This window comes from Pezoporus flaviventris, unplaced genomic scaffold (assembly GCF_033815535.1).
Source record: "Pezoporus flaviventris isolate CSIRO_AGI_PZ_B2104156 unplaced genomic scaffold, CSIRO_AGI_Pfla_v1 ptg000015l, whole genome shotgun sequence".
NCBI lineage: Eukaryota > Metazoa > Chordata > Aves > Psittaciformes > Psittacidae > Pezoporus > Pezoporus flaviventris.
This window is the reverse complement of record NW_026892563.1, coordinates 489,837-511,078: the sequence shown is the minus strand read 5'-3', so window position 1 is coordinate 511,078 and position 21,242 is coordinate 489,837. Positions and strand designations below refer to the sequence as shown.

Sequence of the window (21,242 nt, the reverse complement as noted above, 5' to 3'; positions counted from 1 at the left end):
AGAAAACTGCAAACTGCTTAACTCACTAGGCAGGAAATGTAGCTACTCTGAGCAAAACTGTGCACGTTCCTAAGCTAAAAAGGGAATGTGTGAATTTAAAAAAAAAAAAAAGAAAAAAGGAAACTTTTTAAACTTAAAAACCTCTGCACATAAACACTAAAAAGGAGGTAGGCTTTCAGACTGTATAGAGGTGCATAATGAAAATTAGATAATTTTGAAGATGGGGAAGAGGGAGCTTTATAAAAATGACTTTTCATTGTTTTCTTTCATACTCTACAAATTAACTTGTATTTATTGGTGGTTTATATTTATGCTTTAATGGGTATATAGGTACCTTAAAAAAAACCCAAATCCCACAGTAAAGGTCAATGTCATTTTAACTGCTTTTCTTAACTTACACCTTTAACTGTGACACATCCCTTACAACACTCCTGTGTGACATACAGTTGAACCAACTAATTTGTAGTTAAGAGCTTTTAAATATTAGATTTGTACAGTAGATTCACTGCAACTTACGTCAAATGATAGCAAGTAATATTTTGACACTTGGAGCAGCCAAGCAGTAGTTATAAATGAAACCTCTTTCACTTGCTTGAGGGAATCAGATTCATGTATACTTTTGAGGTCATGCATCATGCTTTAGACTAGCCAAATTCTGCTGTGCATCTGCATGGTCTCTGAGGAGGCGGAGCTGCTTCCCTCTCTTCCTCCCTCCCCAGTAACTTCACTCTAAGAGTCTACATTTTGGCTTGTTTGCTTGAGTCAGTAGTGCCACGTTTTCACAAACCTTAGCTTTGGCGCTGTTGCTGGAAGCAGTCATGCGCTGCTAGTATAAGCATTTACATAGCCATCTGGAGAGCCAGACTGGCAGCTTGATGCCGTCTAGGTTAAATTTAACCCACTGGGACTGACTTAGTGTTGCCACAGCCACCCCTGATACAGATCCCAGTATAAATAAATGCATGGGGCAGCAGAAGGGCAGTGCCAGGGTGGAGCGTATGAACTCACAGTGGTGGAATTTGTCTCCTTCGGCCCTTTCTGGGATTTAAACATATGAATTGCTGGAGACTGTTTCTGTTCTAGGGCACACCAAGGCAGTGGTTTGCATTTCCCCAGTGCATGACCTGCAGGGGTAGGCAAGGGGAAGGTGGTAGCAGAATGACCCTTGTGTGAGCTTGAAGCGTTAAAATTACCTTAAATCAAATCTGAAGCGATTTTGTATGTATTAAACATGTTTTTAACGTTTACACTGTCACTTGTATGTGCTTGGCTGGATTAAGCTTTGTTGTGGTTGTGACAAACTGTTTGACCTCTGTCTGTCATATTGGTTTAGTTGTAATAAATGTCCATTTTTACACCATTACCATGTGTTTATATGTCATCAGTTCTGGTATTTGCAAAGAAGAGGCTACTCGGTGCTAGCTTAGAAAAAGGGAAATTTTATTACAGTGCTTAACCTGTTCTTGAGCACTTTATTAAAAAAATGTGAGAGTATACTGTGTCCAAGATCAGTTATTTACATCCATTTGAAGTGTACAGAAAGCAGTAAATTGGCAAGTTTCTGGAAGGCTTACCACATTAAACATGGAATTTATTAAAGTGGATGCGTAGTGCCATTTCATCTGCAAATTGAAACAAACCACGTTGAGAAAGGGTTCTGGATAAGACAGACCGAATAGTCATATCCTTACATGGAACTATGAGCAAGTCATTGCAACAGCCACAGTCCTGGTCTCGACCAAAAGTCTCTCAGATCAGTCTGTTCTCCACCTTTCTGAAAGAACTGAACTGATTGATGTTATCAGAAGCATGGGGAAAACTTCATAAGCCACAACACCATCTTAGGGCCTTTCTTTAGCATGAAATGTTTGTTTCTTAAATTTCATGTTTTACAGGGAATAGGTTGGGGGAAGCTCAAGCATTAATTAGACTTTCTGGATTGTTTAGGCAAGTTGACTGTTGGCTTGAGTGTCTTCAACTTCACTGAATCTTAGTCTTTAACTGAAAGAGCCCTTCCTAAACATGTGCTGTTCCTTTGGGGTTAATGCCATGATGATGATGGTGGCCCTGTGTCTGTGTTTGGAACGGTACCATGTGTCATGGGTTGTGCTTGTACAGCTCGCTTTGTAACCTGCCTCATCATAGTTTACCCAAGTGTAACCTTGTCAGTGTTACATATATTTTTTTTAACCAGAGACAGATACTGAATTCAGCTCATTCAACAGTGCTGAACAGAAGGATATGTGGAATAATAGGGATTTCTTTTAATTACAACTTTTGCAGTGAAAGCAAAATCAGCTGCACTCTTTAGATGATGTAAGAAAGTAAATGAAACCTTTAAATTATTAAGTAGCGCAGACTTTAATGTTTTGTAAGAAGTGCTGACCCAGGACAAGAAGCAACAGCATCTTTAAGCAGGCTCTTATGTTTCTTTGGGGAAAAAAAAAAAAGAATGTCACTAATGAACTTCTTTAGGGCAATTTCTGATATGCCCAATGGAGTAATGCAAAGCTGAATCCAAGAAAGACATATTGTCATCAAAGGATGTAAAGCTGTGAAGTTACTGGGGTTGCATTCCAGGCCTCCTGCTCTACAAGCCAGGGCAGGGGACAGAGCAGAAAGGCCCTTCCAGGTGCTGGTGTCCCACTCCGTGAGCAATAGAAAGCTTTGCATCCATCTGCCACTCCTCACTCTGCTGGTGGTTAAGCTGCTCTGGGCAGGCTGCTGCAGAGGAGAACAAGTCCTGATCCCTGGTGCCTGAGTGCTGCTGGGCAACACTATTGCCTGTGTCCACAGGAGTTCTCACCACGCTGCCATTATTTCCCTTCTGCCACTGGGAAATGCACTCTTCCTGCCTGGAGATCTCCCTGCCAGGAAAGGCCTCCCTGCTGCCTTGACAACTTCTTCCCACTCTGTGTCAGCACCTGCTTTGCTCATCACCCTAACCCACCTCAGCCAGCCTTTCAGAATTCACAACTGAAAGAACTTTGAAAGCCACTGCTTTTAAGCAGCCACAGAAATGTAGAATTCTAGACTGGTTAAGGGGCCTTAAATATCATTCAGCTCCAACCCCCTACCATAGGCAGGGACACTTTCCACTAGACCAGGTCGCTCAAAGCCCTGTCCAACCTGGCCTTGAACACTGCCAGGGATGGGGCAGCCACAGCTTCTCTGGGCAACCTGTGCCAGTGTCTCATCACCCTCGTCCTTCAAACCAAACCAAACCAAAACTTGGCCAATATGAATTCAGTTTCTAAGGTCCTTTTATGTGGAATAATGCAGAATAACAGGCAGTGAATACAAGTTATTCCTTGCAAATTTAAATCCTTTCTGTGTTCTTCTTGGGTTTCTCCCCTTTGGAAAAAGAATTAAGCTTAACATTTAAAAACTTCTAGTCTTTTTGTCTCTTCAGAATAAAAAGCTCACTCAGCTAATAAGGAAACACAAAACCATGCATGTAACACTAAAGATTATGAAGTAGGGGAACACTATTGAAGTATATGGAAGTCAGAAAACTGGTTGAATCCCAGGTTTCATGCTAAGAAATGCAAAATAAATATCAGTTTTACAGCACTCAGTTTCTGTGTACTAAACAGATTGCATGTAGAAGAGAATGATAATTACAGCTACCAGTCCTACACTGCACAGGTACAGCCAGTACATTCGTGTCCAGGCCTCAAGAAAAAGAAGCTGAAGCTTCAGCCATTATAGTAGCAGAAATAAAGTATATTTAAATTTTTACATGCACCTCTGAGCAAGTCTTTTTTTATTATAAGAACTTATTTTTTAAAAAAATACAGCAGCTCAGGTTCCCAAATCCCATTACAAAACCATGGGGACACAAAGCCTAATTACCTGTGGAATTCTCACATGGGCATTAGCTGGCACCCAGTTTCTAATCCTGCAGAAGCCTGCTTTGCTGGTCACGGGTTCCCACCACCCATTCCACTACTGCCCTTTGAGCTCAGCAATTGATTTCACTCGGATAATGCTCAGCTATGGCCTGCCACCTGACACAGGATATACAGTGCACTACAGATGGCAGGAGTCAGTCTTAACCAGCAGGCTGGTGCAGCAGCAGCTGTGGGAAGCCAGCAGCACCATCCAAAGGGAGGTGTTACTGGCCTGCCAGTTCAATCCTGTTCCAGGGAGCCGAACTGGCATTTGCCACATTCTGCATCAGTGACTCAACTAGACAAGTGAGCATCTGTGAAAAAATAGAAACCCTGGGGAAAATCTGCCTGTAAGGTCTAGTCACAAAAAAGTACAGCACAAGAAAGCAGTGGTCACAAATTTCCCAAATGTAATTTAAAACTTAGTGCTGTCTATCCTTTGAAATATGCCTTTAAAACAAAGTTGTTATTTCAAAAGTTATGCTATTAAGTTACAAGTCCTACATCTGTTAATAACTAAAACATTTAATCAAATTAACTAAGCTACAATTCTGCCTACCGTTATGACAATATATAGTGAAAGTCGTTTCTGAACTGAACATCAATATATAGCACTTTTGTTGTATTACTCCATATTGGACAACAATTACACATGAAAGAAGGAAAATGTATAATCAGCATGCTAGGTGCAGTATGCATTTAGAAAAGCAAAAATATATATATTATACCCAGAAACAATGTTCATTCACTCTGAACTATCCTTGGGGAAAAACATTCTTGTGAGGAATGCTGTCATAAAGTTTAGATATCCAGATTTTCTGTGGGACTTTATTACTTTGTAGGAATTGTTAATGAATACCAATTTGGGATCACTGCATTTCTGCTTTAGGCTTCTGACTTCAGTGGTCAGAACTGTACTCTAATAGCGGAAGCCCAAGTTCTTTGGAGAGGCTGAAGAGATGGAAGTGCCTCTGCAGACCCTGCAGGGCACCTTCAGTCCCACAATCTGCTCTCCAAGCACCTAAAGACACCTACGTACCCAAGTTAAATACCGTAAGTTAAACAGTGAAGTACAGTCCAACTAACAGCACAAGTCTTCCATTTAAAAGGGGAGAAATATTTGTAAGGATTTATCTAATTGCAGGTACTTTGCTAATAAAGCTGTCACTTAAAAAACATTTTTTCCCTGATAACTTCACTTTTATGTACCCTGCTCTCCACCTTGACTGTAGGAAAACTAGGCAGTAGGGTGCCTTAAACCATTTGTAAGATAAGCCTAAAAAGTCAAGTCCTCCTCTCCCAAAAACCGGAAGTATTGTTTCACTTATAAACCCTTCAGTTTCTTTAGCCACTCTGCCAGCATCCTGAGCCTTCAAAAGTACATATATGCATCTTTGGTTACCAGACGTGCACTTTTCCACCGCTCCTTCACAGGTCAGGCAGGTTGTTTTCAACTACAAATGGTATGCAACCAAGAGCTAGGACAGTATTTTCTATCCCCACTCGAGGATTACAACCTCATGGTCTCCACTCATACTTGGGGATTAAGATACTGAATAAATCAATTGTTTTTCTGTGTATTTCCTACTTGGTTTTAGTCTACTGCAATCCCTACAGGCACTTAACTCAGCAGCTCCATCAGGGGAGAGAGAAAAATCCAACACAAGTGACCACAAAGCTCCTACTGGGAAAGTATTGTACAATCAAACAGCAATGTCTTTTAGATCCCTTTTCTCCAACTCATAACAGGATTATATTTACTTTGTCTTGAACGAGATTTCCCATGAACAGATGGAAAATATAAATGGCAGTCTTCTACAGAGGCTTCAGTTTGCAATATGCTGCAGTGTGAATTTACAGCACACTGGCTGTTCTGTACTAACTCCTTAAAAGGAGAGTAAACATTTAACACACACGTAACACAGAAATAAGCATATACCAAGTAAGCTTTACTTCTCTCTCTATGTGTACTTGGTATGCATCCAGGTGTTGCAGCAGTTCAGAAGGACAGAGTAGCTAGAGTACTTGACATTCACACCTTATATAGGACTTAAAACTTTTAATTTTCTGAAGCTTAGCACACAATGAATTAGGTTCCTTTATTAGGAAGAAACATTTATTGTGCAAGAACACTTTATTTGAAACTCAAATATCTGGTGCCCTATTGGAAAGATTGCTTTGTCAGCTCTAGGTTTGATCAATTAGCAATTTCTGAAAGTAATTCTCACTTTGTTTTGGGAGTTTCACTATTCTTTCCTCTGCTGCTTGATCTCTTTTTACCCCTGCTCCTGGATCGAGAGGAACTCCGGCTTCTGCTCCTGCTGCGCGTTCGACTATGACTTCTGCTGCGACTGCGGCCTCTCCTCTTTCTGCCCCGGCTGTGAGACCTCCTCCGTTCTCGGCTTCTTGACCTTCCCGATCGACGCCTTCTCTTGTTTTTGCGGCGGTTCTTTTTTCTCTCAGATTCTCCATTTCTCCGGTAAGAATGATCTGGGCTGGGGCTGCCCCTTCTCCTTGAGCGGCTGTAATAGTCATCACGATGGCTTGTCCTTTTTCTCCTTTCAGAGTTTTTAGACGACTGATTAGTCCGTTCAGGAGAAATACGTATGTCTCTATTGGCCTCCCAAAACTCGTTGTTTGGATTTTTGAATACATGAAGAAAATTGCAGTGTTTCCCTCTTGGACACTTCTGCCTTTCAAATAAGCCTGCAACAGATTAGGGTTTGCTTTTTTTATGAACCAGACCTGTTAAATCCCTTTCTTCATTCTGTGCCTACCAGAAAGAAACTTAATAAACTGCATTTCACATCTTCAAACAGAAAAACATGCATCTGACCTCCCATCAATTTAATTCACACAAGATTAGTTTTCAATATGTACATTCCTTAGAAAGTTAATTCCAACAGCTATGAAGGTTTTAGCTTAAAACAATTTTCATAAATACTTTTACTACCTTAATCTAAGAATGTAAATATAGGTAAGTCGAATGTGATAGTTACTGCTAAGAACTGACGGTTCAGAAACTGCTGTTGCTTTTTAAAAAGATAAATTGGTACTTCCTGTAGTTTCACTTTAAGATTATTATTTCCAAAGCATAGATCCAAACCTTCTTTTCCAGTCCAAGGCACACCCACTAGAACAATTCAGACACACATGTGACATGGCAGGAATATTCCCTTTCCTTCCTAGATCTGCAGTCAAGCAAATCAGCATGTTTGTCTTCCAAACAGAAATGAACTACAACATTAGGCAGATCTGAAAGCTACAGGCTAATTCCCTCTTTTTCACTTCCAGAAGTACGCTTTCAGTAACACACATTCTCAGTTTGTGACTCACCACATATAGCAGTTTTCCACCTTGTCACAGGACAAAATTCACAATGAAGCTGTCGGCCTGCATACCATCGTCCACTGAAGAGAGCAAGAGCTGCCTGGCAGTCCTTCTCCCTTTGATAAGTAAAAATGACAAATCACGTTATCATCCTACAATCACTTCAGATATTATTTACCAATTTTAGGCACCCATTACAGTATGAGAATGAATCAACTGGATTATAGAGACAGTGTTTTTTACTGAACTTTGGAGTTTAGTTGTAAAACTGTGTAAGACCGTGAGTACTTACGACTGATACTGGACATATACATTTCCTCGAAGGTGAGGCTCATAGTTGCAACTGACCTAAGAGGATGGAAACATAAAGTTGGCACAACTCAAAGTTTATGCTATACAGCAGCTCACACATGCTAAGATCCTGCTATTCCAATATATCACAGCTCATCAATGTGAACTTACAAGTGATTCTTCTGCAAACTTAGTTTTAGCCAAAAAGAAAAAACAAACCCAAAAATTCCCAAACAAAACACCCCACAAAACAAACAAAAAACCACCCTTCTGACTTACGTTTGATGGTTTCCAGCATTATGCTTTTATTAACTCAGGGACCTCTGCTTCACTTAGTCTGCAAGACAGCCTGTACTAATTGTCTTGCATTTGTCTGGACCACCTCTACTCTGGAACAGCAAAATCCTGCTCTGAAAATGATCAGTAGTATCCTCACGTGGAAATCATAGAATCATAGAATCGTTAGGGTTGGAAAGGACCTTAAGATCATCTAGTTCCAACCCCCCTGCTGTGGGCAGGGACACCTCACACTAAATCATATCACCCAAGGCCTCATCCAACCTGGTCTTGAACACTGCCAGGGATGCAGGATTCATTACAGTAAGAGAATCTTTAGAGCCATTTACCTTCACAGCATCCTCATGAGATGAGTTAGAAAAGTTGAAGTCGCTAACTTTCATCACTGAACAGTTCTGAAACACCTTTTTTCATAATGATTTAGAATTCAAAGTGTATCTAAAGGTCTCAAAAATACATTATTCAACTTCCAAAAAGCTTGTTGCTAGTTACAAAAGATTCTGAGGTGGGATGGCCCAAGCAGGCAAGAACCCAGTTCTCCAGGGCAGAAGAGCGTACCCAGCTTCTTTTGACTCGAGGCCTCTTCTGATATCAGCACCTAATGAGGCAAGTGGCTCCTTTCTTCACTGAACCGCGACCGGCCCTCAGAGAACACCTCTCTGTCCATTGGATTAGGCAAGGGCTTCAGACACAACCACAAGCAGTTGAATAATTAAATAGTACAGAATAAGCAGTCAAACTCTGAGATAAACAATGTCAACACAAAACCAAGAATGGTTTTGCCATAGACATTTTTGGGTGGGAAAAGAAGTGCGTTTTGTCAGATCTGCCAGATTCTGATGTAGCTTCCCAGAAAGAACAGCAAGAATAAAACCTTAGGCCACATTGAAAATGGAAGTCATCTCTAAGATAGGGGTGTGCATAATCTGATTCCAAATGGTAGCAGAGACTCAGCTCACAGTTAAGACCCCTGCAGCCAACATGCAATTTCTGAGTATCTCTAATAAATGAAAACACCCGTGAGAATCACATTACAGTTGCACAATTGCTTCAGAAGCTGAGAAATGCCATGCTAAAAGTTCTTACCCCATTATTAGTCACAGGGACCCAAGAAGGTGCAACTTTGCACAGTTGCATATAGCAATGATACAAAGTCAAGGATCTGAGTTAGATGGTGAGACAGCATTTCCACCCACACTTCATCGGGAATCTATACCCCATCTTCTAGGTTGGAGCATAGCCTGCTAATACTCCATGAGTCAAAATGTGGAGAGGATGCTCCTCCAAACCAGTGAAGGTTTTTACCTACAAAGCTTATACAGCTATTGAAAATTCACTTTTTCTACTTTCCTCTTTTTTTAAATGCTAATGCAATCTCAGTTCTGAGGCAGCTGTCAGTAGATGGAAACAACAGGAGAAAAAGCACTGCCTGCCTCCTGGTGACTGCAGGAAAACACTCAGGAATGGCAAGCAGGAAAGTATGCTGCACTAGACTTCACTGCAAGGCAATTTCACTATCCAAGCCGCGTATTTTGAAGCAACATGGGACTGTAAACACACATCATTCATCTCTGGGGTCTCCATACACAGGTCCCTCTTTTTCCCCCATAAGAAATCATAATATAAATGGGGAAAATTCAGTACAGAACGTTCAGCAAACCAAGCACACAAAGAATATATGACAAATCTCGACACCATTTACGTAACTTACCTTTTTATAATTCCTCCTAACAAAACATCTACTACTGTTGCAATTCATTGTAATTTGATTTTATTTTATCCAACAAGCTCTAAAGTTACACTCTTTGGGTTTATAGTCCAAATACATTTTATATCCCCACTATTTCATTCCTTAGGCACAAATACAATAGCTCAGACATATTATCTAACAGTCTTAGTGGACCCTCTGGGGCTTATCAAGGGCTAAGTAAAGCAGCGACTGTGATGTAAGTGGACTGTTGAGCAGTATGAGTAACTTGCAATATAAAAGTACAAGCTTTTATAACAGTCAAGGGAACAGGACAGAAGATTTACCTGGAGTAAGACAATGCTCTATAACAGCATTGACAAGTTTACAAGTGACATGAGAGACGTACAGTTTGCTGTAAGGAAACTGTATAGTTCTCTTGTGTACATGGGATTTAGCTAAGGCATGCTGGACACAATTCCTGTTAAGGCTAGTAAAACACAACTTAGGTGGTATATGTTAGATATTTAACAAGCTTACATTCAGATGCATACCTTGAACTGCACAACCTTCCCCACATTCTGAAACTCAGGGAGCACGTCCTCATAGAACTCCAGGAACTGCTGATAGGTCTCCTCGTCACTATACTCGAGGCTTGCATCTGTGTCATAGTCATCTCTCCGGCACTGCTCCATGCCAAAAGTAATGAACATCCCTCGAACGAGTAGTGTCTTACTAGATGTTGGATAGTTATGCTTGCGAGAACACCTGTGCATTTGTAGTGAAGAAAGGAAAGTAAAAAGATTATCACTGTGAGTCAAAGATGCATCTACTGAAACTTCACAAATGCTTCCCATTTCAAGTTACACATATTACAACAGAAAATCAGTTAGGGAAAGATTAACATACTTCAATTATTAAAACAGTTATTTCAGAAGTGAGTTTACATATAACCTTAGTGCTTTCTGCCATGCATAAATACATTCTTGCTTAAAAAAGCACATCTGCAAAAGCTGTAGGTACTAGTAATACAGTAAGAGCTGAAGTTCTTTTAGGCTTCTAGGTTTAAAAAATGTTCCCCACTTCTGAAGGGCTTTATAGAAAGACTACTGACAATCTTTTAAGACATTTTAAAGCAAGTCCTTGCTCTTTATTTTGCAAGTGGAACAACTTTTACTGAAGTTTTTCTTATCATACAGAGGTAGGGAGAAGAATTGAGGGAAGGAAGGCACATTTAGACCTGAAATTGGATGAGTACAAGATTGGTGTTTTTCCACTTTAAAAAAAAAATAAAATAAATAAATAAAAAAAAATGGATTCTTCTAAGTAAGCCTTACCTTAAACTGCATCTTCTTGGCAGCCATAAAAGTATTAGACCTCCCTCATCATCCATCATGTTCAGGCTATCTCCCTCATATGCTAAAACACAGTTCTGCTCTACAAACCTTTAGTTTTAGTACGAAAACGGATGTTAGCCATCGTGTTTATTTCACTGTGCTTTATGATCTCCATTTCAAACACTGCCCTGAGCAACTGGGTCATGCACTCTCCAACACATTTCTCCTTTTCAAGACATGATCAGAAAAAGTCAAGACTAGTCTACTCTCTTTATCTAGCACTTGCAAAGCACAGACAAATTGGAGGAGGTCAGGTCTCAAAATGGGCAACTGCAAACTAGACTTCAGATCAGAAGTTTCTTTCTGCATCCAATCAGTCAGAAATTGACTCTCACTTTCTGGTTGACACTTCTGACTTCAAAAAACTACCGACAAAAACAAAACTCCAAACCCAAAACTAAATCCAGAGACAATTCATTTGTTCTATTTGAACAGAATCATAGAATAGAAGCTCATAGAATAATAGCAGCTCAAAATATACCCAACCAATACTGTCTGTACACAAAATGAATACAGCATTTGACAGAACACAATCAGCCTCGAGGAAAATGAATTACCCAAAATCCAGTATTACTACAAAATATTAGGGTTTGAATTACTGGAGAAATTAATAATGGTGAACTCAGCCAGTTTTTACCTTCTTCAAGACATAGTGAGCTTTGACAAGATTCAGCAATTATTTTATTGATAATACTGGCTCTCAATTTTTCACTGAGGTCCATTTCAGCTTCTGACCCATTCTTCTAGTTCTTATCCTAGCTGTACCTTGGTCCTTCAATTTATCGTCAACACCAGAGGTTAAAATGACCAGAATATGGAGGAAGCAGGTATATCAGGAGGAGGAAGGAAGATGAAGGAGAGGTAGCTGATGTCAACAACAGATGAGACAAGAAAGGTGGAATATGATATTTCTCAGTATTTACCAACGCTGTTCACAGTTCAAAGCAAAACTGATTTTTATGCAATCCATCATTAATCCAAGGAGATTACCTCCATTAAATATCACTGAAACACAAATACTATTAAAAAATATAAAGAACTAAACATCTGAAAAGCAAAAATGCTGCCTGCAGTGAAATAGCTGGCCAAAGTTTTATTTAGGAATTCTGACACATATTTCAGAATAAAGATGTATAAGAAGATGGAGCTATAGGAGCAAGTGTAGAAGAGGGTCGCAAGAATGATCAGGGGGCTGGAGCACCTCTCATATGAAGACAGGCTGAGAAAGTTGGGGCTGTTCAGCCTAGAGAAAAGAAGGCTGCGCGGAGACCTCATCGCAGCCTTCTAGCATCTGATGGGGGCCTACAAGGATGCTGGGGAGGGACTCTTCATTAGGGACTGTAGTGACAGGAGAAGAGGTAATAGGTTCAAACTTAAACAAGGGAAGTTTAGGGTAGATATAAGGAAGAAGTTCTTTACTGTGATGGTGGTGAGGCACTGGAATGGGTTTCCTACAGAAGTTGTGAATGCTCCATCCCTGGGCAGAGATCAAGGCCAGGCTGGATGGAGCCTTGGGTGACATGGTTTAGTGCAAAGTGTCCCTGCCCATATCAGGGGGGTTGGAACTAGATTATCTTAGGGTCCTTTCCAACCCTAACTATTCTGTGATTCTGTGTGGACTTGAAGCTTCCACAGAGTTGCATTATCTCATAATTATCCACAATTTACACCACACCGAAACAAATTACTTCTAGGATAGAGAAGGCTACAATAGCTGGACAGTAGTATAAATTAGTAAAATAGCCTTATTAGTTTATGCTGACAATTCATATAATAAGTATCAGAGTCTTTCTCTGCTGAGTTATAGTTCCTCCATAATACACACAAAAAAATCAGGGATTTTTAGCCAGATGACATACCAAGCCTGTACTAATAACAAACATATTCTGTTTGAATATATCTGTGCATGCATCAGAGCAAAGGAAAAGTCAGTCTGACCAATGTAACCAGGATGCAACATCAGTAATTTGCCTTAACAATAAACAGTTTAATTCCAGCTAGGGAACACTTTCGCTTTCAGTGTCTGGTTCCATCATGAATAACATAACCACATCCAAATAAATTAAAAGTAATTTGCATAGCAATTTTTCTTCAGTTTGCATATGCCCTAATGAAGTTTCTTCCCTTTCATCTCTCCAAAACACTCCTTTGCTGGTAAATATTCAATTAATTACCTGTCTCCGAATCGGCAGGAACCTGTTTTAATGTAGAATGGGCAATTCGCTCTATCCTTCTCTGTTCCTATATTCTCTGGGGGTTCTGGGTTATGCCAGGTCACACCATTTTCCAGCTGTGTGGAAAAAAAAAAACCCAAACATTAAAATACACAGAAGTTAAAAAAGAATAAGGAAACACGATGTCAAAATAAAACCACTACCACCAATTAAATTCGTATGTAGTTATAAGCACCGTGTTACTACAAGGCAAGCTGAACCTACTTTAAGCACTGTGTTACTAAGCTGCCAAATGGCTTGGGTCTCTGGTGATGGACACCTCTTTTCTTGGTACTTGCTCAGTTTTAAGAACAATCCTTTATTATTTTTTTTTAACAACAACAACAAAAAAATGACTAAAGTGGATGCTTTCTTCTGTTAAATGAAAAACAGAAAAAGAGTATTTTGCTCCTTGAGCAGCAACTTCATTTGTTTTCCACAGGAATTACAAATATTGGACAGGTTCTTTCCATTCAGCTAAGCCAGTTACCTACTTCGGCCCAGGACCTGCTGAGCAGCCCTTTATACACCTGGCAGATAGAAAGCTAGGACTATTTATTCATTAGTCTCTGCAACAGCTCAGAGCTCAGTAAGGTTATCATCATTATTATTTTTGTGCAGCTAGAAAAGGCTAAAATAATAGTAACATGCCAAAGGCCAGAATTAAAAAAAAAACAAAATAAATTCAGTTGGCACTGGAAGTAAAAGCCTCCATACTATAATCTCAGGCCATTAAAAATTTCTGTAATTCAAAATGGGATTATCAAGTTGCAAGCCATCACTGACCACAAAAAGGCACATTTTAAAAAGGGAATTTTCATGTTGTTAACCAAGAGATTTGTACAGCTGACTCACCTAAGTTCTCATTTAAAATCAACTGAAAACTGTTTACTTACAAGCAGCATTTGACCCTGCTGCTAGTTCTGTTCATGACTCTCGGACATAATTTTCTTGTAACTTAACAGCACCATTGCTTCGACAGCACATAACTGATCCCTGCGCTGATACTATAATGAAGTGTCTAACATAGCACATTTCTGCCTATTCCTTTGCAGAAATGGCTGCTAATACATCTTGAGCTCTGGGCAGATAGCTCAGAGCATTTTTCCACACATATTATGAAACAGAGATATTCCCTACCTAAAGAACAGTTTAAACATAATTTGGAACTTAATTCAACTCCAATGTAGCTATGGCAATCAACATTCAGTGGGTTAACTAGATTAAAACTTCATTTTCAGATTCACACAGTGGTTTAAGCAGAGCAAGAATCTTCATGAGTTTAACACAGGACAGGAATACAAAGCCAAATTATTCTGTAAGGCAGTGGGAAGACTGAATTGATCCTCCCTAAGATTCAAATGAAAACCACACGCTGCCAGCTTGAGATCCATGCTTTTCCAGGCACCCAAGCAGTCAGCTTCTCCCTCCCATACCTTTCATTTTTCCCGTTACAGATCCCTGCCCTCCTCTACTACAGAATCCTTCTATTTAGAGCTTGCCATCTGCTTAAAAAGACAAGTTTGTCTTGCCACCCAGAAGGACTGACAGATTTATTGAGAATTCTAATTCACATATAAACCACCACACACAGTGTTTAGCTTTTTTTTTTTTTTTGAACAGCACATAGCAGTATTTCCGGATTTATTTTGATTCAGATCTCCTGAAGAGGAATGAGCATGCACAACTGCACTGACACCAACCAGCCAGAAATATGCTTAATTATGTTCCACCCAGTAAATAATTGTTTATAGCCATGCAAGCCACTACATATTAAATTTATTCAGGCCACTAGGCTCTTGAGAGCAGATGGACAACATGCTAGAAGGGAACACTGGATAGCAATTAAATTACTTTTCAGTTCTTTTTGAGAAAGTCTCTGAGCATACCTGGCTTTCAGCTTGATCCAGCATCCTCTGCACAGCTGCCTATAAATGGTGCAAACACAGGACTAGTGAAAACCCTGAAGACACACAAAACATCTGGTTTCTTTAGTTAAGAACCTAATTTACAATATTCAGTGATTATACATAATAAAAGTTTGATGGGGTTTGCTTTAAAAATGGAAGGCTTACTTCTGCTCTGTAGCAATTCAAGTACTACAAAGCTGTTAAAGGATACATCAGACAACACCTTTGTGTAGATGATTTTCTAATTTAAATGCTAGACAACTTTAAGTTTCATTTTCTCTTTTAAAACTATCATTGAGCTACTGAATACTTAAATATATCTCCTGCTCTAGTACTCAGTCTGGTTACAGACAGGTTCATCATCATTTAGCTGCCCTAAGCTTTTCAACTTGGAACATTCTATGTAACACATAGAAAAACACATTGCTTAGTGAGCTTCTGTTAAAGCAAAATATGTAACTGTTAAGAAACTTTAATATCGTAAGTTCACTGTATCTAGCCTTTGAAATACCAGAAAACAATGAGGTTATTTTTCCCCTTTCTTCTTCTAAGTTGGCTGAGCAAAACAATAGTCACCCTCCAAAACTGGCTGGAAATGTGCTCTAACAAATTATGCTCGGATGTTACAAGAAAAAAAAAAAAATTTAAACCTAACCAATACAAGAAAACTTTGTTCTCATTTGGAAGAGAATTAATTAAATTAAAAAAGAGCAAATTTAAAAAAAAAAAAAAAAAAAAAGCAATCCAACATGAGGATCCAGACAGCATTATCAAGTATGTCAGATACTATTCACCTTAATAAAGAAAAACAAATCAAATCAAACTTCGTAAAAAAAAAAACAAAAACAACCCCAAAATACACACCAAAAACTAAATAATCAAAACCCCAACCAAAACACCATCAAATCAGAAAACCTATTTTCTCACCTTAGGGAGAGAATTTTATTTTATTTTTCAAATCACTAACTCAGAATTTGAATAAACTGCTGTTTAAAGAGACAGGCAAAATCAACGGATCAACTTTCTGCTGCTGAAGTGAGTGCCTCCACTCACAGCTGGGTACGGTTTCCCTCTGGGTGACTGTCAATGCCCTCTATGAGCCAATTCAACCCACTAAACCAGTAAAATAGTAACCCAGAAAAAACCACAACAACAACCAACCAAAACCCTCCCAGCCAACAAAAACCCAAACCAACCAAACCAGCCAACAACCAAACCAAAAAGAAAGCAGCTTCCATCTAGTTCAGGGAACCAAATTAGCTCACTGCGGGCTTGGGCAAAGCCAGACACAAGGAGATGGAAGGAATAAAATGCAGCTGTTACCACTGAAGCAGTTGAACCTGCTGGTTCAACTCTCTTGAAACTATATCTCAACGTTAAATAAAGGACACAACCATTATTTTCTCTCCCTATTCTACAAAAATAGGACACTTCACACAAGTGGAAGTAAGACGGGAAATACAACAACTGCTGTTCTTTTTCATTGCCCATGCAAGTATTAGGTAAGTAGTGACAAAACCAGCTATTGCATGCAGGAGCCAGTCCTGCTCGCTCATGTCTCTTCTCCTGCTGTGGCTATGAGACAGCAGCAAGACACCTCCCAGTGAAACGACAGGAATCGTTTGTGATTGTTGAGAAGCTAACATGACCGATCCTAGAAAGCTGCAATCACCCTTTCCTGGTGATAGGCCAGTCCTCACGTTGGAATTCTCTACAGGACATCTTACATCCAGGCCATTCAACTTCTAAAACTTAAGAAGAATGTATTGTTAACAGAAAAGTTACTATTGCCTTGTATCTTCAGTACCATTTTTATTCCTCTCAAAGAGCTCTGAAAAAAGATACATTCTGTTGGATGAGTCGGGTAAAGAGGAGCTGTATCTTTTAAGAACTGTGTTAAGGAACAGCAGCAATGTAATTCCGTATTCCATATCCTCATAGAGCATTTTCTTCAACACTGGCTGTATTCAACTGGGACATTTTAAGGAAGAAGTTCTTTACTGTGAGGGTGGTGAGGCACTGGAAAATGTTGCCCAGAGAAATTGTGGCTGCCCCTTCCCTGGAAGTGTTCAAGCCCAAGGCTGGACAGTGCTTTGAGCAACCTGGTCTAGTGGAAGGTGTCTCTGCCCATGGCAGGGGGTTGGAACTGGATGAGCTTTAATGTCCCTTCCAATCCAAACCATTCTGTGATTCTATTAAGTAATGATTATCTTTAATGCATGATGCAAAAAGTGTACAACAGAACCTGAATTCACAGTGTGCTTTTGTATTTAATAGATACAGAAATTGCATACTATGAAAACCTAGTTGCTTCTAGGTATATGGATTCACTGTATCCTCTTTATCAGTGAATAACAGTTTCAGGAATATAGACAGAACCAAGAGAAATAGTATTCTAACACATTTATACAATGGCTAATTAGACTGAAATCCCTCTTCCAACATTCAGACTGCTGTATCTGATAATGTAAGAAGATATGTAACACGTTTATCCTCCCACTGCCAGGAATCACCTCTCTCTCTTTCTTCTCCTGCTGCTTCTGCTGTGCCGCTTCTTTCTCTTTTCTTTGCTGCTCTTCCCACTCTTCTTTTATCTTCCTCTTTATGATTAAAAAAATAAAAAAATAATATTTAAGGAAACTAATGCTTTATATCAATCAAGTTCAAAACAATCCTGTTGTAATACAACTCCCTGACCATTAAGTTTTCATCCAGTCATAAGCAACTAAACCTCTAGAGAAAAAAAGAAAAAAAATTTAAAGAGCGTTTTTTTTCCCTGTTTTAATTTTGCTCTTCTAGAGCGGAAGAAAGAAGAGCTTACACTTTCAAACATATCGACATCAAGAAAACTGAGTCCATTACAGAACAGTAAAAGATACTACACTAAATCTAGCTTGCTGCCAGACACAATTGTAATACTCGATTTATACATCACCTCTTCTTCTTCCTGACGTTTTCTTGCAGCCTCTTCTTTTTCTTTCTTAAGCTTGAACTCTTCTTGGGCCTTTTCTTCTCTCAGCAACCACTGTTCATGTAGCTTTTGTCTACCAAGGAAACCAGATACCACTTAGACAAAATTTAATGACTATCCACAACTGATAGAATTATCATGCATACAAGTCAAATGTTATTAGTTCAGGAATAACTACAGGTCATCCAATCTTCATTAAAAAAGAAAATTCCATAGGAATCATTCAGACTTTAGAGAAAAAACTGTATTGCCCAAAATAGACAAAATGGATTCAATTTTACAGACTATACTGAAACTTTTCAAAGTATCAAAGTGCAATTAACTACAAATGCATCTACTGCATATATGGCATTTTCTAGATTCTTCACCTTTCTGCCTCAAGTTTCTTTTCTTCTTCTTCTTCTTCCTCTTCTTCTTCCACCTCCTCCTCTTCCTCCTCCGACACTGATTCATCTTTTTCTGTAGTTTCTGAGAAAACCCACAAAACAATACATCTAAATAATGGGATGCTGCACTTAGCAAAGATACACAAAATTATATCCTTTAAAAAACAAAAAAAATCACAACCTACTCGTTCCACTGACAATACAAACCACACTTACCAGAGTCTCTTAGTTTGGCAAGTGCCTGCCGCTTTTTTTTTCGCTTTTCTTTCTTTAGAATAGCTCTGTATTTTTGATGGCTGAGGATAAGAAAATATTAATTACATTAAAACAGCCAAGCAAAGGGTTTTTACTTCATAGATGCACTCAATTTACATCAGCAGTCCAAAACCCCACAAACCACAAAATTAACAGCTATTCATAAGAAACAGTAACTCTACAGGGACATCTGACATGATAATGAATCTGTGGCACCTGCTGTCAGAGCCACATGCAGACAGCAGCAGCAATCACATTTGGACACAACACAGAGGGTCTCAACCTTCCAGAGCTGTGCAGTATTGACGTTATTGCCAACTCCATGAACTCTCCCTTAGTTCCTGAAACTTGGATACTAGGTAAGATTAGGGAGAAAAATTTGCGGCTCTCCTATCCTGCAATTTTGGCACACCTTTCATTTCATTCTAGTCTTCCTCTCTTACACAGGGTATGAAATTTTAAGTCCCTTCCCATCTCCTTTGATATTCTCTACAGGCAGCAGCCTTAATGTACAGGTAAGAAAAGCACACTTCACCATCACTGCGCACAATGCTCAGGTCTACTCTTCTGCTACTGAAGCTTGGCCAGATTGATCCTTCCTTGTCTGAAAGCTCAGCAAGGCTGCCTAGAAACAACACCATGCTTTTGTTATGGTCATAAAACCCTTAAGTATCTGAAAGCCTTCTCATATCAACCCCTTTTCTATCATATTTCATTCTAACTTTATTCTTTCTAGCCACTTCATAATGGAAAAATAGGAGGGAAGGATGATCTTCAGCTCTTGTCATTCTGCCATGCAAAATATTCAAACAGGAGATCAAAATCTCCAGGTTTTGAAGTATGTAATTCTAAAAGATTCCACAGGTGTAAATCACGCAGCCAGAACCTCACCTGCATCTCTCACCCTTCTGTTCAGGCTTACTCACAACCTCACCATCTGCGTGCCGTCATGGTAGTTATTCCGGCAACAGAGCACTTGCCCTCAAAGAGCAATGCCTGACCGCATGCAATGCCCACATCTGAGCCTCCTGCATTTGGTAAGTCAAGCAAGCCTAGTGACTCCTCTTGTAATGCCACCTGCCTGAAGTGAACCTCATCCACTCAGCAGGTGCCTCAGGCCGGCAAATGAGAATACCTCCTTCCCAGTCCCCACACTTCCTTAGCTGCTCGTGAAGCCTAAGAAACAGAGCCAGCAACTCGCCTCACTCCCAGCCCACAGCAGCACACGAGGAGGTGGGCAAACAGCTTAAGCCCAAGGAGCAGCGACTTGGCTCGCTTCCCTTTCCAGCCACACAGCACTGGCGATGAAGGCCACTCCAGCATGTGCAAAGGGTAGGCGCTTGCGAAGACAAGGAGCGGGGATCCCACCATCAGCGGAAGGCGCCGGATTTGCCGGCTGTCTCCCCGCGCCGCGGCCTTTGCCGAGACTCTCGTGGCCGCCTCTTCCCCTGGGCGTGGAGGGCCGACCTCCACCTCCGGCTCCCCTCTTGGCAGCGCCGATCAGTCCCACGGCACTGTGCCCTCCCCCACCCCCATCGGGCCCCTCTTGCGGGAGCCCCCCACAGCCCCGCTGGCCATCCCGCGCTCCAACCTCCACCCCCCACGGGCGCCGATTGCACACATCCCGCTCATCTCCCATGCCCGGCGGCGGTCGGTCAGCCATGGCCGCAGCCGCACGTAAACTGCGCCACTCCCAGGCCCGTCCGCGAGGCGGCCTCATATGCGGCCGCCGTACGGCCGGGGTGGTGTCGGCCAGGGCTGGGCCACGACCCTCCTCGGGGATCCCCAGGCCCTTCCCCTTTCCCCTAGAGGCGGCGGGGAGGCCCAGTACCGGTACCAGCCTCGGCCTCACCTCAACTTCCCCAGAGGGGACTCGGGCAGCAACATGGGCGCCGCCATCTTGCGTTACCAGGGGGATGTCACGTGATCCCTTGGCGGAAGGGCGCAAAATCCCTTCCGGCAGCCTGAACGGGGAGCGGCGGCGGCGGGCCCGGGTGGGAGGTGCGAGCACGCATGCGCACTGCGCTGCCGGCGGAGACGGGGACGCTCGAAGCCGCCGCGAGGGGGGCGGTGCGGTCTGAGGACGAGCTCCGGTCACCGGAGGCGGGAGGCGGAGGGACAGGGCAAGGGTATCTGCTGTCCTTCGACGACTGTGGCCGGGTCGCTGAGGAAGGTGCTGGGAGGCACAGGGGCTGATGGACTGCAGCCGTGGGTTTCTAGCCGCCCCTCAGCCATGTGAAGCTCCAGTGAGCTGGGTAGTGAATGCAGAGGGAAGAGGGCAAGGTTTGGGTGGCTGGCGGCTACAGCTGTTCTTAGCGTGTTTAGGCATTATCAAAGTTACTTCTGTAAAATCTGGAAAACAAGGCCAGAGCTGTTAATGGAATCATAGTAAAATAGAAATGGGTTGGAAGGGACCTTAAAGATCATCCCGTTCTAAGCCCCCTGTCACAGACAGGGACACCCTCCATTAGACCTCGTTGCTCAAAGCCACATCCAACCTGGCCTTGAATACTGCCAGGGATGGGGCAGCCACAGCTTCTCTGGGTAACCTGTGCCAGTGTCTCACCAGTGTCATAGTGAAGAATTTCTTCCTAATGTCTAATGTAAATCTG

General features: G+C 41.2%; 1 protein-coding gene across 3 annotated transcripts; it reads right to left on the bottom strand.

The window, feature by feature from the left end:
• Window positions 1-5,821: 5,821 nt before the first annotated feature.
• On the bottom strand, window positions 5,822-20,618 carry ZRSR2 (zinc finger CCCH-type, RNA binding motif and serine/arginine rich 2). Of its 3 annotated transcripts, none has more exons than XM_061453151.1 (11): window positions 20,483-20,618; window positions 18,592-18,671; window positions 18,358-18,457; window positions 17,954-18,062; window positions 17,532-17,618; window positions 14,998-15,036; window positions 13,070-13,185; window positions 10,053-10,266; window positions 7,516-7,571; window positions 7,230-7,339; window positions 5,822-6,599 (listed from the first exon to the last, which is right to left on the bottom strand). In XM_061453151.1, exons 1-11 carry the CDS (start codon window positions 20,527-20,529, stop codon window positions 6,118-6,120), a joined length of 1,440 nt encoding a protein of 479 aa, XP_061309135.1. In that variant the 5' UTR covers window positions 20,530-20,618; the 3' UTR covers window positions 5,822-6,117. The 3 variants fall into 3 exon arrangements, with proteins under 3 accessions (XP_061309135.1, XP_061309136.1, XP_061309137.1); XM_061453152.1 differs by lacking the exon at window positions 20,483-20,618 and adding an exon at window positions 20,222-20,415; XM_061453153.1 differs by lacking the exon at window positions 14,998-15,036 and having other exon boundaries at window positions 20,483-20,559.
• Window positions 20,619-21,242: the final 624 nt, after the last annotated feature.

Bases quoted from the DNA above. Each gene is read 5' to 3' on its own strand.
- ZRSR2 (XM_061453151.1), bottom strand. From the start codon at position 20,529: ATGGCGGCGCCCATGTTGCTGCCCGAGTCCCCTCTGGGGAAGTTGAG. The intron at 10,267-13,069 runs GTAATTAATTGA...ACAAATGCACAG, and splicing joins TCCTGCCGATTCGGAGACAG to GTGTTCTCGCAAGCATAACT. The intron at 7,572-10,052 runs GTATGCATCTGA...CCATCCTCTTAG, and splicing joins GGAAGGTTGTGCAGTTCAAG to GTCAGTTGCAACTATGAGCC.